At 38.8% G+C, this 13,140-nt stretch overlaps 4 protein-coding genes across 4 annotated transcripts; 3 read left to right on the top strand and 1 right to left on the bottom strand.

The window, feature by feature from the left end:
• Positions 1–1,896: 1,896 nt before the first annotated feature.
• Positions 1,897–3,231, bottom strand: BDF20DRAFT_834755 (uncharacterized protein; the record flags this gene model as incomplete). The annotated part of the gene is made up of 4 exons (XM_053078767.1): positions 1,897–1,973; positions 2,039–2,207; positions 2,367–2,616; positions 3,188–3,231. The coding sequence occupies 4 exons, from the start codon at positions 3,229–3,231 to the stop codon at positions 1,897–1,899; spliced, it is 540 nt and encodes a 179-aa protein (XP_052937326.1).
• A 1,695-nt stretch (positions 3,232–4,926) lies between these two features.
• On the top strand, positions 4,927–5,220 carry BDF20DRAFT_818527 (uncharacterized protein; the record flags this gene model as incomplete). The annotated part of the gene is made up of 1 exon (XM_053077378.1): positions 4,927–5,220. One exon carries the CDS (start codon positions 4,927–4,929, stop codon positions 5,218–5,220), a length of 294 nt encoding a protein of 97 aa, XP_052937325.1.
• An 868-nt stretch (positions 5,221–6,088) lies between these two features.
• Positions 6,089–10,732, top strand: BDF20DRAFT_864947 (uncharacterized protein). Its single transcript, XM_053080766.1, has 4 exons — positions 6,089–6,409; positions 6,516–7,971; positions 8,062–10,063; positions 10,144–10,732. The coding sequence occupies exons 1-4, from the start codon at positions 6,345–6,347 to the stop codon at positions 10,323–10,325; spliced, it is 3,705 nt and encodes a 1,234-aa protein (XP_052937324.1). The 5' UTR covers positions 6,089–6,344; the 3' UTR covers positions 10,326–10,732.
• Positions 10,733–11,733: 1,001 nt separating this feature from the next.
• On the top strand, positions 11,734–13,083 carry BDF20DRAFT_817575 (uncharacterized protein; the record flags this gene model as incomplete). The annotated part of the gene is made up of 2 exons (XM_053077273.1): positions 11,734–11,950; positions 12,140–13,083. The coding sequence occupies 2 exons, from the start codon at positions 11,734–11,736 to the stop codon at positions 13,081–13,083; spliced, it is 1,161 nt and encodes a 386-aa protein (XP_052937323.1).
• Between the last annotated feature and the right edge of the window lie 57 nt (positions 13,084–13,140).

Genomic DNA, 13,140 nt, shown 5'->3' with positions numbered 1-13,140 from the left:
AAATCATCATTGGCTATTCTAATTTTTTTTTTTTTTTACACAATTGTCTGTTTATGGTGTTTAAACACTTTCAAGTTCCCCGTTTTAAGTGAATGGTAATAGTAAACATAAACGGCCAATCTCTGTTGGCTACTCATGACACCAATATCTGTTATTGGGAGCGGAGAAGTGTGGATAATGTGAAAAGGAGAAAGAGAAAAAGTGTGCGTGTGTGCTTAATATGGGATTGAGAGGTTCTTGAATTGCTCTATCCAACGCGCGCTACCCAATCATGGAATAAGTTTCCGTCGTGATAAAAAGAAAGAAAAAAAAGTACGATCAAAATAATATCTCCTGATCGTTAATATACCAACTACGTGTCCATGACGGCCTGTTTGACCCTCTAGAAGTAGATTCACTCCCAGCAGTTCCATGTTTGACTTTTTTTGTAGGCACACACCCAGCTTTTCTGTTTGACTTTTTACACAATACAGCATGAAAAGGATATCACACGAAAAGAGACAAGCGGATGGAGAAACAGAGCGCGGCCTGACGACATCTCCTTTTCTCTTTTAAAGCAGGGAAAATCCGGGTACGCGTTGATAGCCTGCTTTATCTCATTGAATGGAAACGTAGTCTGAATCATGCCAAGACGTAAGCTATACTTTCCCTTTACATGAATGAAATAGGCAACCAAAAAAAAACAGGCGTTTTTGAAAGACACGGTCCATTAATGAAATCAATATGATGCTAAAAAACGTGCGTCAAAAACAAAAAAAAAAAAGAGAGAAAAAGAGAAAACATTACTTTATTGAGTGCACACACCACAATTGCATTACACATATACATACCCACATACACGCGTGCGTGCACACTCATATATTATATAACAAACTTAAGTTTGACAGCCCATCTATCCCACCCCCCCCCTTCTAACTTACTTTTTTCCCTAAAAAAGGATATGAGACAATCAATTTTTAGATTTTATCCTTTTTTACTTTATTTTTAGATTTTACTTTTTAGACCAGCTTACCCTTGGAGACGGGGTTTTCATTACCAAACAGTTATGCACCATGGAAACAATGGTTGTTTAGGAAAAGGAAAAAGTAGACGTGTAATGTGCACTGTAACATTGCCCGCATTGAAGGACAAGGTAAAACTGTAGTAAAGCATGACTAAAAAAAAAAGAAAGACAAGAACGAATTTTGAATTTGACACGTTGTGAACATTTGGTTAGCTCATTTGCCATCAACTGACGTATGACACGCACACATACATAGAGATAGACATACATATCTCAAGAATCCACATCGAAATGTATCACGCAGGTAATATGTTTATTTTAAATAGAATAGCAAAACCTTTATTCCGGATTTTGCGGCAGTTTTTTGGCAAACTTTTAGTTTACGTATGGCAGAGATTATGATATAATTTTGGAGTAAATTAATCAAATGTGGCAGGCATTTTGGATTTTTCAAAGGGCATTTATTCAATTCATATTTTGGCAGAGAGTTTGGTTAAAAATTCTGGTCTATTGTCTTAATCATCATGAAAAGTAAGCTCAGCAATCCTTCATTTTTTATAGATAAAGTTTGTACTTTTACTTTTTGAACTTATTAAAAGTAAATAATACAAATTAATCATACTCATTCTAAAGGTTATTTCTCCATTATTTTGTTTCTTCTTTGAAAAATGTCATCCCTCTTCATTTTCAATTTTGACAACCGAACAGAATGATACATTAGGATCTAACTCAAGAGTAAAGGGAAGTCAATGTACACACTTATAGCCTCGCTTTTAACCATTTTTTGAGCGTCAGAATATTTATGTCTGTCAACGTTGTATCCACAGACCTAAATTTGTAAACTGCATAAATTAAGACTGTACTCAATAGGGTATGGGAGACAGCCCTGGGATTCAACCTTCACAGATGGACACCTCTCCCTTTGAAGTCCAAGCCTCTCCACACTTCCACTTTACATGAGAGTCTGATTCTTCAATGAATACACAGTTCGAGAAGATCTATAACTGAATCGGCGGCTTTTCTGTCCAAACCCACCTTGACCGAATGGCGTACCTTCATCATTTCTTTCAAGCTCTTGCTCCTTTAGAGTCAACCCCATACCTTTTGTAATGAAGTCGAAGACTGCTAACTTTCCATTGTCTAGTCCTTCATACTTATCAGTTGCTCCAAACCCCTGATCAACATGTGTAGGGGGAAATCTTGTCTAGCAATACCATCATAAAGTCTTGATGCTCTTCATGTATTGTTCTGCGATCGTTCGTGTTTTTATTTTGAAGAAAATAGAACGATGCCGGATTTTTGTACTGATATTATCAGTATTGAACTTGTTCGTGTATAAACTATTAATTCTCAATATTTTTACAATTCTTTGGCTAGCATACGCAAAAATGAAGTTCTTCTTCTTATGATCTGAATAGCTGGTATACTTTTTCTTCTCCTTGACCAGCACAGTACCCTTGATAAGGTTTGTTTGCGAACTCATATGAACAATAGGTGGACGAAACGAATACTGATCCCTCATAATCAAAATCTTCACTTGAACTCTCATACCGTCAATCTCCATTATTATCTTGTGCAATTCGCAGTCTCCCTTTCCCAACTTCATAAACTGTCTACGCAAGAATGCTCATTTGAAATATTAAAACAAGTGGGAGAAGGAGGCGGGAGAAGGTGCGTAAAGTGATTTTATAAAAGACGCTTGAAAACTATAGTGTAACTTTCAAACAAATTTGAAAATGTATTTTTATTTTGAAAGGGTCTTCACCTCAAGTAGAACTTGGATGATCAACTGAGGATTCGCTTCATACATAGTATTTATGACTTCAATATTCGAGAATTTAACGGGTTGATAGCAAGAGCAGCCAGAGAACATCATGAAAATCTTGCCCCTCAAGGTAGCTATCATAAGAGACGGGCCAATGGCTAAGTATAACCCTAGACTGGAAAGAAAGCGTTCATCATTGAATAATGTAAACTATATCGAGCGCAATACTAAACTCCTTCATAGGCGAAAAGAGAGAGGAGAAAGATAGAGGACGTCTTTGCATCTCTAATCCCAACGTTCTAGGAGAGGCAGCGACATACTAATCAAGCAGCACAAGTAAAGCAGCACAAGTAGAAGCATGTGGAGACAAGTGGGAATCGTGAATAGCTTGCAAAGGGGACGAGGCTGTCTAAACCTACTGCTGATGTTGAAAGCGTAGATGTTTACCAATCTCGTTAACCATTGTTTTTTCTCCATCTCTTTCTCTCACGTGAAAGTACTTTCCAACCACAGAGTTTTTTTAATAGCGCCAATGGGGTGTTCTTAGTTTATATCCACTAGTTTGCCCAAATTTACATGTACGACAATTGATTGCAGCCCTAAAAAGATATTTTACGTGCATTGCAGGAATGAGGATCCCAATCTATTTTGTTCGTTCGCTTTGAGTATAGTTAGAGTTTCTTGGGCGCAGCATTTGAAAATAGTAGCGAGTTTTAAAATTGACGTTTCCGTGTGAATGTCTTACTAGCGGGTCATCAGAAGATTACTGCAGATATGACTACAAGGATGAGTGTGTATTTTTACATTCTTAAACAGGGCTTGGGGCTCCTGACTCCTTGACAGTTGCTTTTGTCAATTGTTCTATTATCTTGGTAAACGAGTGCATGTAATTGGTGCAAATAGCGTAAACATTAGACGATACGCGTATACAATGAGACTTCTTATTCACGGTTTCATTGTTTTTCTTTTGATTATGGTTAGAAATAATTAGATTTTACTTGCACAGAAATCATTAGCTTTACCCACTCTTTCAATTTAGCCATACATCACGGATGCTCTTAAGCGCACTCATACGGAACCATAGCATATGTGTAGTTTCTCCACATGAAATGCGAGGAGGCATAAAAGGAAAGGTTTTCCATAAACTGTAACACTAGGGGGAAGTGGTCCACATAAGCTTGTTTACAGAATATCAAGTTTATATCAGTTGTCGTACATAAGGAGTTTCGACAGGTTGTATGCACGTATAAATTAGCTGAAGCGTACAAGCCTCGGAGGACAAACATGCCTTTTTGTCATTTAAAAAACAAGGTACAGTGTTTTTCCAACTGAGTTTCTTTTCTTCTTTGCTTGGATTCTTAAAAAATTATACCAAAGACAGTATTCCAAAGAAGAATAACAAGTCTGCCAGCGAACTATGCCTTTAAAAACCGGTTGCAGCAAGCGTTGCAAGATGAACAGGATCCTCTGAATTACTTTTCGTTTGCTGACGTATTTGACAGGACTGTAGCAAAATTGATTCACTTGACTGAAAAAGCAAAGTCGAAGTTGAAGGTAAAAATTTACATTTAAACTTTGCTACTTATTTATTCATTAAACTGATGAATTTTTTAGAACCGGTGTGGTATTTGCTTAGTTAAAATTGATAACTGCTATAAGTCGATGACTATGAACTTCAAGTGTTTTTATTATTCTTCAGATGAAGTAGAACTATATTATTTGAGGATGCGTATGCTAGTCACTAATTTCAGGTACAGATCCTCGATGTGTGATTATTATACTTAGGCCTGTATTTCATTAGATGTTGTACATAACCTTTATTAGATGCAATATAGATAGACCGTGGTGGAGTATATTCCCTACTCGGTTGTACATACTCGAGTATTGTAGTTGTTATTTCTCCAAACACGTCAGCATCTATAACAACAACAATACCACTTTTGATATGGACAGCAGTTACAACGATATTATCAACACTAGCAGCCCAGACGAATCACTTGCGGAAATTGTGTCGCAGGCAGCGAAACCATCGTCAGACAGATAGGATGCTCAAATTACTTTGTCTTCAAAAGTACGACCATATTCTGGGACTAATCATATTGTAATAAGGGTTGGTTGCTTAGGAGTTCTGGACCTCGGTTTGAACACTGTTGTTTTAATGATACAGGAATATCTTTCTCAAAAAGATTTCACCGAAATTTTACAAAATGCTACACTACCAGAAGTCCTACTGGCAGCATATACGCAAGAGCTGTTTAATGCCCTCTGTCGTTCAGAGCTGGCCACTGTTTCATTGAGAAGTCTCCCGTATGAAGTCGGCTTTAAACAAAATTTCAATCTAATTCTAAACCATGATGCAAGCCTTATTAAAACAACTGTTCGCCATTTGCTAGTATATTGTTCTTTGATCAAAGCCATAAAACTCTGTCTAATCTTTATTAATAAAGACTAGATCTAATGAATAGCCCTAATAACACATTGAATTGGAGAACGAACTGCATGTATCCATACAATTGTTTATATTATGAACCAATTATTCATAGCAAACAAATGTCTTGATTGCTTTTGAACGGATTGAGAGTGAATATTGCAAAACAAGCAGATGTAACTGGAATGGTACCCTCTTGAAAGTCGATAATAAGAAGATGTTCCTATTCCTGATTGAGTTCTCTGGATGATCAAGATTTATAATACAATCAATAAGGAATCCTCTGATACAACAATGGTCTTCAGTTTCGTTTATTTGATTTGTCAATTTGTTATGATCATTTGTGTAATTTATATGAGGAATTTTATCTCAATTTTGTATTTGGTGTTTTCAACAATTGTGTCCCAAATAAGTTTTGCCTGCTTAAAGCAAGAAAAATGAACTATCACTTTTACATGCAAAAGCACCAATGAGTCTGAATATTATGTTCAAATATAATGTGAGTTTATAATATGTAGACACTTAGAAACTGCAGAAAGAATGCCATTTTCATGAAGGACCAAAGCGTGGACCAAACGCAGCCAATTTGGTTGATAAAATGAGGACCGCGACAATCATATGAATTAGTGCTTTAGTGTTAATCTTTTATACCACTGCTACTCCTATGGACAGCAGGTGTCTCAGAACAGTCTCCAAGAATCAACCACATGGAGAAAAAAGCTCTCCTCTCTGGTGCCATTTCCAAAAATAAAAATAAACTGACATGCTTATCAGATGAAAAAATGTGACGGTTTTGTTTCTATTCAATGCAGGGAAAAAGCGAAACATGCAAAAAAGAAAAAAAAAAAGATGGATAACTAAGGGTTTTGTTCACGAATCAAAATAGCTTTTTTTTTTTTTCATTATTATTACTAGGCTTCATTAACTCTCTTTTAATATATCTATAATATACCTATGAGTTTTCAAAAACTAGATAATCAAGGTAAAATGGTTCAGTAGTATCACCATTTTCATTATTTCAAGAGGAGAAAGGGAGGGTGTTGATCTTCATACTGTTGCCACTTTTTTTTTCTTTGCCCGCACTGGCTTTCTTTTATCGGCGTCTACGTATCCCCGTTCATTTAACTAATGGTCAGCTTTTTCGCACAATGTTAGATGTCAAACAGTCAGATCAACCATTGTATTCACAAAAAGAAGATAATTTGAACACAAGGTAACTCGACTGAAAGAATCAAAGTATTTTTTTTTTTCTAAGCAAAAGACAACAATGATTGAATATCAAACCGAAAAAAAAAATACAAATATTTCTCGCTTTCCAGGGATAGCAACGATTCTACTCCACAAATGTCAGACAGCGATGATAACAATAATGAAATTGCCGTTCAAGGATTTGAGCGTTTTCGAGAAAATAGTACAAGTTCTGCAGAAGACGCGACCAGAATACTCACTGGGAACAAAAATAAACATTGTTCTACGACCCCACCAGGAGCCATAGCAACAACATCCACTTCAACATCATCATCGTCCTCCTCATCATCCACACAGACGCCACCACTGTCAGTTACAGCAGCACCCACATCACCACCACCGCCGAATGATTCCATTGCTGAATATTGTGCAGAATCACTTTATAGCTACAGTTTCACACCTCTTTCACGAGTGCATAAAGCAGCCAAAATAAAAAGACAGATTCTAAGCCGTGGAATGGATTACATGCAGCGTATTCGATGGAAAACAGGCGAGCGTGATACCGGCAGGCGATTCTCACAGCCGGATATTGGCGTGCTGGACCAAAATAACGATTGGGTCGAAACACCCAGTGAAACGCTACGATTCAATAAATATCCTGTCATCCGTGAAATGGACACAACCGCCGTTTCATCGCCACCATCGCCACTCGCAACAACGAGTATGGCCACCACGGCTATTGCCAATGGCAACTCAGCCTTTCCGCCCTCTCCATTGAACCCTTCCTTCAACGATCAACGCCATCAACAACAACCAAAGCCTACCTTCAAAAATGCACTAAACAATTCTATCATGCCATCCTCCCCTACTCTGTCATCACCCATTCCTACCGCCGCCAGACGACACCCTACTCGTTCACCTTTGGCTTCGTCGCATACAAAAAATGATGCAGATGATGCAGATGATAATGACGGCTTTCATCTTTCTCGACGACAAACCATTGATGTGTACAACAATTTACCTCCTATTTATGAGAGTCCGCGTGATGCAACGACTACTACTACTACGACTACTGCGACTGCTACCAGTACTCCTTCGGGCACGACAGAGGAAGTCTTTCCAGCTTTTATACAATATTCCAGAGCACTACATGCTCCTTCCAGGTTTTTGCCCCAAAATCAAGCCATCTTAACCACCGATGCGGATGCTACCATTTTATTATTCAACGATATGGCCAGTTTGTGTTTCGGTATCGATAAATTTTACATCGGCAAATGTATTTTAAACTTGCTGAAAGAGCCATTCAAAAAGCAGATTGGTAATATCATTCGACGTAGAGGACATCCATCCTCCCCGTCTTCATCATCACCGTCACTTCCTATATCATTGACCAGCAATACAAAGACCTCCAATAAGGGTCATGTATTAGTATGTGGTGTGGTTGTCCCCATTGCTAAAATGACAGGTGAATCTTCTGCCGCTTCATTGTGGTTGAAAGAGAAAAAGACAGATGAGGGAAAGAATATTTACATTTGGATTTTTGAGGAAATTTATGAAATTTCACTTTCATTTCGAATGGATAATGAGGTAAGACCCCCCTAGCAAGCTGTTCTCTCTTAGTCAGTGACTTGGCATGCTCATAGCGTCATGTAAATGATAATCCAAATGATCTATTAGGGCATTGTGCGCGACATTCAAGGAAAAACGAAAGATCTTTTTGGATACGAGTCCGATGAGATCCTCGGAGAACCCATCACCAAATTGATACCCGCCTTATCACCTTATACCAAGAGCGATACTCCACCTGCTGCTGACTTGCAAAGAACGGCAGATTCCTACAAGTTCTTTGGCGGTCGATCCAAACTAGGGATCTGCTTCCCTCTCATGGTCAACCCGAGTGCAAGCACGCCGCACAAGATCAAGATCTATTCTTCGCCTTCCATCGCCGGCATGATCAACGTGCATGGCAGCAGCGGTAAAATTCAAAGCATCAATCCTGTACCAGCAAAGTATCTGTTTGGTTATGCTCCGGATGCCCTCGTCGAGAAATTCAATATTGACCAGCTCATCCCCCAGTTCTCCGACATCATTGCTGGCTTACGTCGCTGCCACCTTCTGCAGTACGCCTGTACGGTCAACAACCACGCCTGTCGATGGGTTATTTCGGATTTCTACGCCGTCGACAAGTACAAATCCATGGCCGTCGACAAATCGCTCAAGTCGCTCGAACGTCAACCCTCCGTGAGCGCCAACGGACAGACCCTACCGATCATTTATGCTATCCACCGTGACGGCAGTAAATTTGACGTGCATTTGCAATTACGTTTGATGAAAAGCGATCAGGAGGATATCATTACTGTATGGGTGACCTTTGATCGTATTCATTCGGTGAGAAAAGCAAAACGAGCAGCTCAGCTGCAGCAGCAAGTCAAGCAAAAATTTCAAAAGACCACCCCAGCGCCTAGTCGTCCTAAAAACTGGGATAGCGCAACGAACAGCACAACGACACCGATGGCCACCTTGGCTTCCGATCAATTGTCTCATCCTCTAAGTTCGGTCAACCCCTCTGCGGCTCCACGCCAATTACCGCCACCGATTGTAACTACACCGTTGTCGGACGAACCTCCAGCGACACCTATACCCACCATCAATAGAGTGAACCGTTTCACATCATCGACCCCCCATGTAGATAGTAACAACAAAGAAAAAGACAATCTTTCTCCTGAAAAACGCGAACCAGTGGAAATGCCAAAACCAGAATCGAGAAGACGACCACCCGTCAGACCCTATGGCATCGCCTCTTTTGGTGCAGTCGATCAAAATAAAGCCTTATTCCCTGAAGGCGTCCAAGATAGAAAACGACAAGAAAGTCAATCGCTAGCTAACGTCAGTCAGTTCATGGAAGCAGGACAGTCTGCATCTGAAAGACGATCCTCCTCCTTGCCACTTCAGCCACCGACAACCACGCCACAGCATCCTCTGGATGCTTATCAGATCATCGGGACATTGGGTGAGGGAGCTTACGGTACAGCGAAACTGGCTTACCGTATCGATGATCCGACGCAAACGAAAGTGGTGATCAAATGCATAGCCAAGTCGAGAATCATTGTCGATTCCTGGATCCGAGACCGTCAATTAGGCTTGATACCACTTGAAATACACATTTTGAAAAAACTAAAAGAACAGCCACAAGTCAATTGCTGCGCTTTGGAAACCTACATGGAGGATGAAGATACCTATTACGTCGTGATGAAACTGTACGGCGTCAGCAGTATGGATCTTTTCGATTACATCGAATTGAATGAAAATATCAATGAAGACGAGATCAGGAATATCTTTCGACAAGTGGCCTTGGCCGTGGACCACATTCAGAGTTTACGGATAGTGCATCGTGATATAAAGGATGAAAACATCCTGTTGGACGAAACAGGCTGTGTTCATCTGATTGATTTTGGAAGCGCTGCCTACTTTAGAGAAGGACGAACGTTCGATACGTTTGGTGGAACCTTGGATTATTGCGCACCAGAAATACTGAAGGGTATGCCCTATGCAGGTCCTCCCCAAGATATCTGGAGCCTAGGCACCCTCTTATACACGCTTATCTATAGAGAAAACCCATTTTATAATGTAGACGAAATTCTAGAACATGATCTGCGGATTCCCTTTATTCTATCCGAAGGTAAGTGAATGCAATGCCAAGACCAAACAAGGGGAAAAAAAAACAGTTATCCTAATCTATCTTTGTTGTTCGCATGGTAGGGTCGTTGGAACTTATTAGAAAGATGTTAAATAGAGACGTAGAAAAGCGATATACAATCAAAGAAGTGCTGGCACATCCTTGGTTAAATGTTTGTAATGAAACAAACAGTAGCAATAATGCATCGTTGACGAATGGAAATACTGTAAATAACACGAATCAGAACCATGAAAATAAAGTGTAACTGTAATGATGGACATAGTATATACATGTCTATAGAGAACAAAATTGACACTGTCGAGTCGTGACAAAAGTTATAAGAAGGAATATTTTTCCAGCGATACAGAACAGAACGCTTACCATCATGTCATTTAACAATGTAAGGGCTGACCAAATTTGAAGGGGAAGTCACCCCAACACTCTGTATCCGTTTCATTTTTTTCGATTAAAAAAGGCTTGTTTGAGAGCGAGACAGAGACATTTCTCCTTTGTCGCTGAGAATCAATAATTTTAATTCTTCAAGGCACTTGCACAAAGCGAACAAGTTGGTAAAGAATACAAATTGTACCTTTTTACAGCTAACAATTTGTGTTCATTTTGTTAAAAACGTCATCGTTTTTTACAACCTTTTTTTTTTTTTTTTTTTTTTTTTCGAAAAGCAGACGTGTGTATGCCTGTTTTGTGTGTGACATTATCAATGTTCTGAGAAAGTGTACTTTTTCTAAATAACATTGGAGCATTTGGAAGTAATATTGCAACTGTAATATGTATACATATTATATGTACATAAAACTTGAAGTGAAGGATTGTCTGTATGTTTGTTTGTTTGTTCTAAGCATCATAATTACTTCTTTTCAACGTCAAAAAGGGCTTCTGTTGAACAACAAAGACACTTACTTTTCCTAATTTTTATTTGGCCTAAAAAGAAAAGATATAGAAATTTAGGTTGTGCGAACAAAGACGTCTTTTTTTCTCGGCAAATCAAATTAACCATGGGTGCGTGGGTGACTACAGTAGCCGTTTCGATCAACATCTTCTAAACAAAGTTCTTTGTGTAAGGTGGATCACCTGACGTACAGGGAAAAAAAAAAGGTTACAATAAACAATCGCAAAATGTCACTTCACAGCCTCCACGCGAGATCAAGCTTAAAAATTAGAAAGAAGGAAGCCGAAAAACAGTAAGCATCATCATATGGACAAAGATTTAAAATGTATGTGCAGCTGCTTGAGTGTGAGTTTTATAGTATAAATGAGTGATATATCGTATTACTTCCTTCCGAAAAATCTCATTAACGGACGTTGCAGGGCGTACATAAGCATACATAATGTATAATCTAATCAAATACAAATGAAGCAATAACCTTTTTTTTTTCGCTTATCATCTATTCCTTGTTTGGAAGTCTTGTATACCCTCGTGAGATAACATATAAATAAACGCTTTTAATGAGAAAAAAAAAAGAGAAAAAACCTGATTTTGATTTATATAACGGAGTGAGGCAAAAAAGAAAAAAAGTTGCCCATTCGAATGATACAGATTTATAGATATTTCTTCTTTTTTTCTCCTTTCTTTACATTTTCCCTGTAATCATCCTTGCTAAACGAAATAAAACAGAAAAAAGGGCATACTACAATCATTCTATCTTTCAATAACAATGAAGTCAAAACTAATAGGACAACGATCCAAGATCGAAGCAAACACAAAATTAAAGATCCATCTAGAAAATGATAGATTAATCATGTATGGCTCCACTTCAGAATCATCTGGATGTGTGCTAAGAGGTGCATTGAGTTTGCAGCTTCGAAAACGGACCTATTTCAAATCCTTGACAATGAAATTCTGTGGTGCAATTACTGTCCATTGGAGTCAATGTAAGTATTTTAAGTACACAAATATATCGATAGAGTGTTCAGTCCCAAGATTAAAGAAGAAAAACTTGAAAAATGAAGTAGCAGGCAATGGCTCTGAACGTAAATACAGTGATCATCAAACTCTGATTCACCATACTTGGACATTTCTGCCTTCCCAACCCAATAACAAGAAAGGCTATTTATTAGGAGCTGGAAACCATTCTTATGAGTTTGAGCTCGTCCTCCCTGGGAGTTTGCCTGAATCTACTCACGTGGCCAAGTATTATCTCGTCCAATACCAATTAAAGGCAATAGCAGAACGATCCAGCTTCTTATCACCCAACTATGTTGCACGAAAAGACATTCACTTATCAAGACAAAAGTCGACACTTACTTCAGACTATCTAGATCCAATGACGCTGGCCAACCATTGGGAGAACAAACTGGACTATGACATATCTCTACCTGCAAAAGTTTATAGCCATGGGAATACCATACCGATAACCATCCAAGCCGTTCCATTAGCACCAAATCTAAAAATACGTTATGTCTCGTGTTTATTCAAGGAATATATGATCTGCAAAGCGGTCAACGGCTGGTTTAATGGTAAGAATAAATCGCACGGACGCATTATTAGCTACACGCGTCATGATGTGCAGCAGCAGCAACAGCAGCAGCAAAACCAAGTGCTGAGCGCAACAAGGCCTGCTTTCTCTTTCTCCATGGAAATCAGGGTGCCTGACTCTTTACGTGATATTCAATGTGATGCCCATAATGAATCCGTTCGAGTAAAGCATAAATTAAAGTTTATCATGTCCATCGAAAACGAAGACGGCCATATCTCAGAATTAAGGGCTGTTTTACCGGTCATCATCGTTATCAACACTTCAAAATGCACTTTGCCGGCTTACGAGGATATTTGGCAAACACTACCTTATGACCCAAATTTAATGATGGCTTTGCTGGGAAATTCGACAAATAATGACGGTACGACTGAATCTCAACAACGTATAATTGAAACATTCTTATTACAGCAGCAGCGACAGCAAAAACATCAACAACAATGTCAACATCCAGGAGTAGCAACTCAAGCTGACGACTATGGCTTTTCAACCTTACCGAGCTATAGCAGCATTATGATGATAGATCATTAACTAAATGCATATCAACCTACTTGTATATACATAGACATATATATATATGTCTAAAAC

This window comes from Mycotypha africana (genome assembly GCF_025528875.1).
Source record: "Mycotypha africana strain NRRL 2978 chromosome Unknown BDF20scaffold_4, whole genome shotgun sequence".
Taxonomy (NCBI): Eukaryota; Fungi; Mucoromycota; class Mucoromycetes; order Mucorales; family Mycotyphaceae; genus Mycotypha; species Mycotypha africana.
The sequence above is the reverse complement of the archived record's forward strand: the minus strand, read 5'-3'. Positions and strand labels throughout refer to the sequence as shown.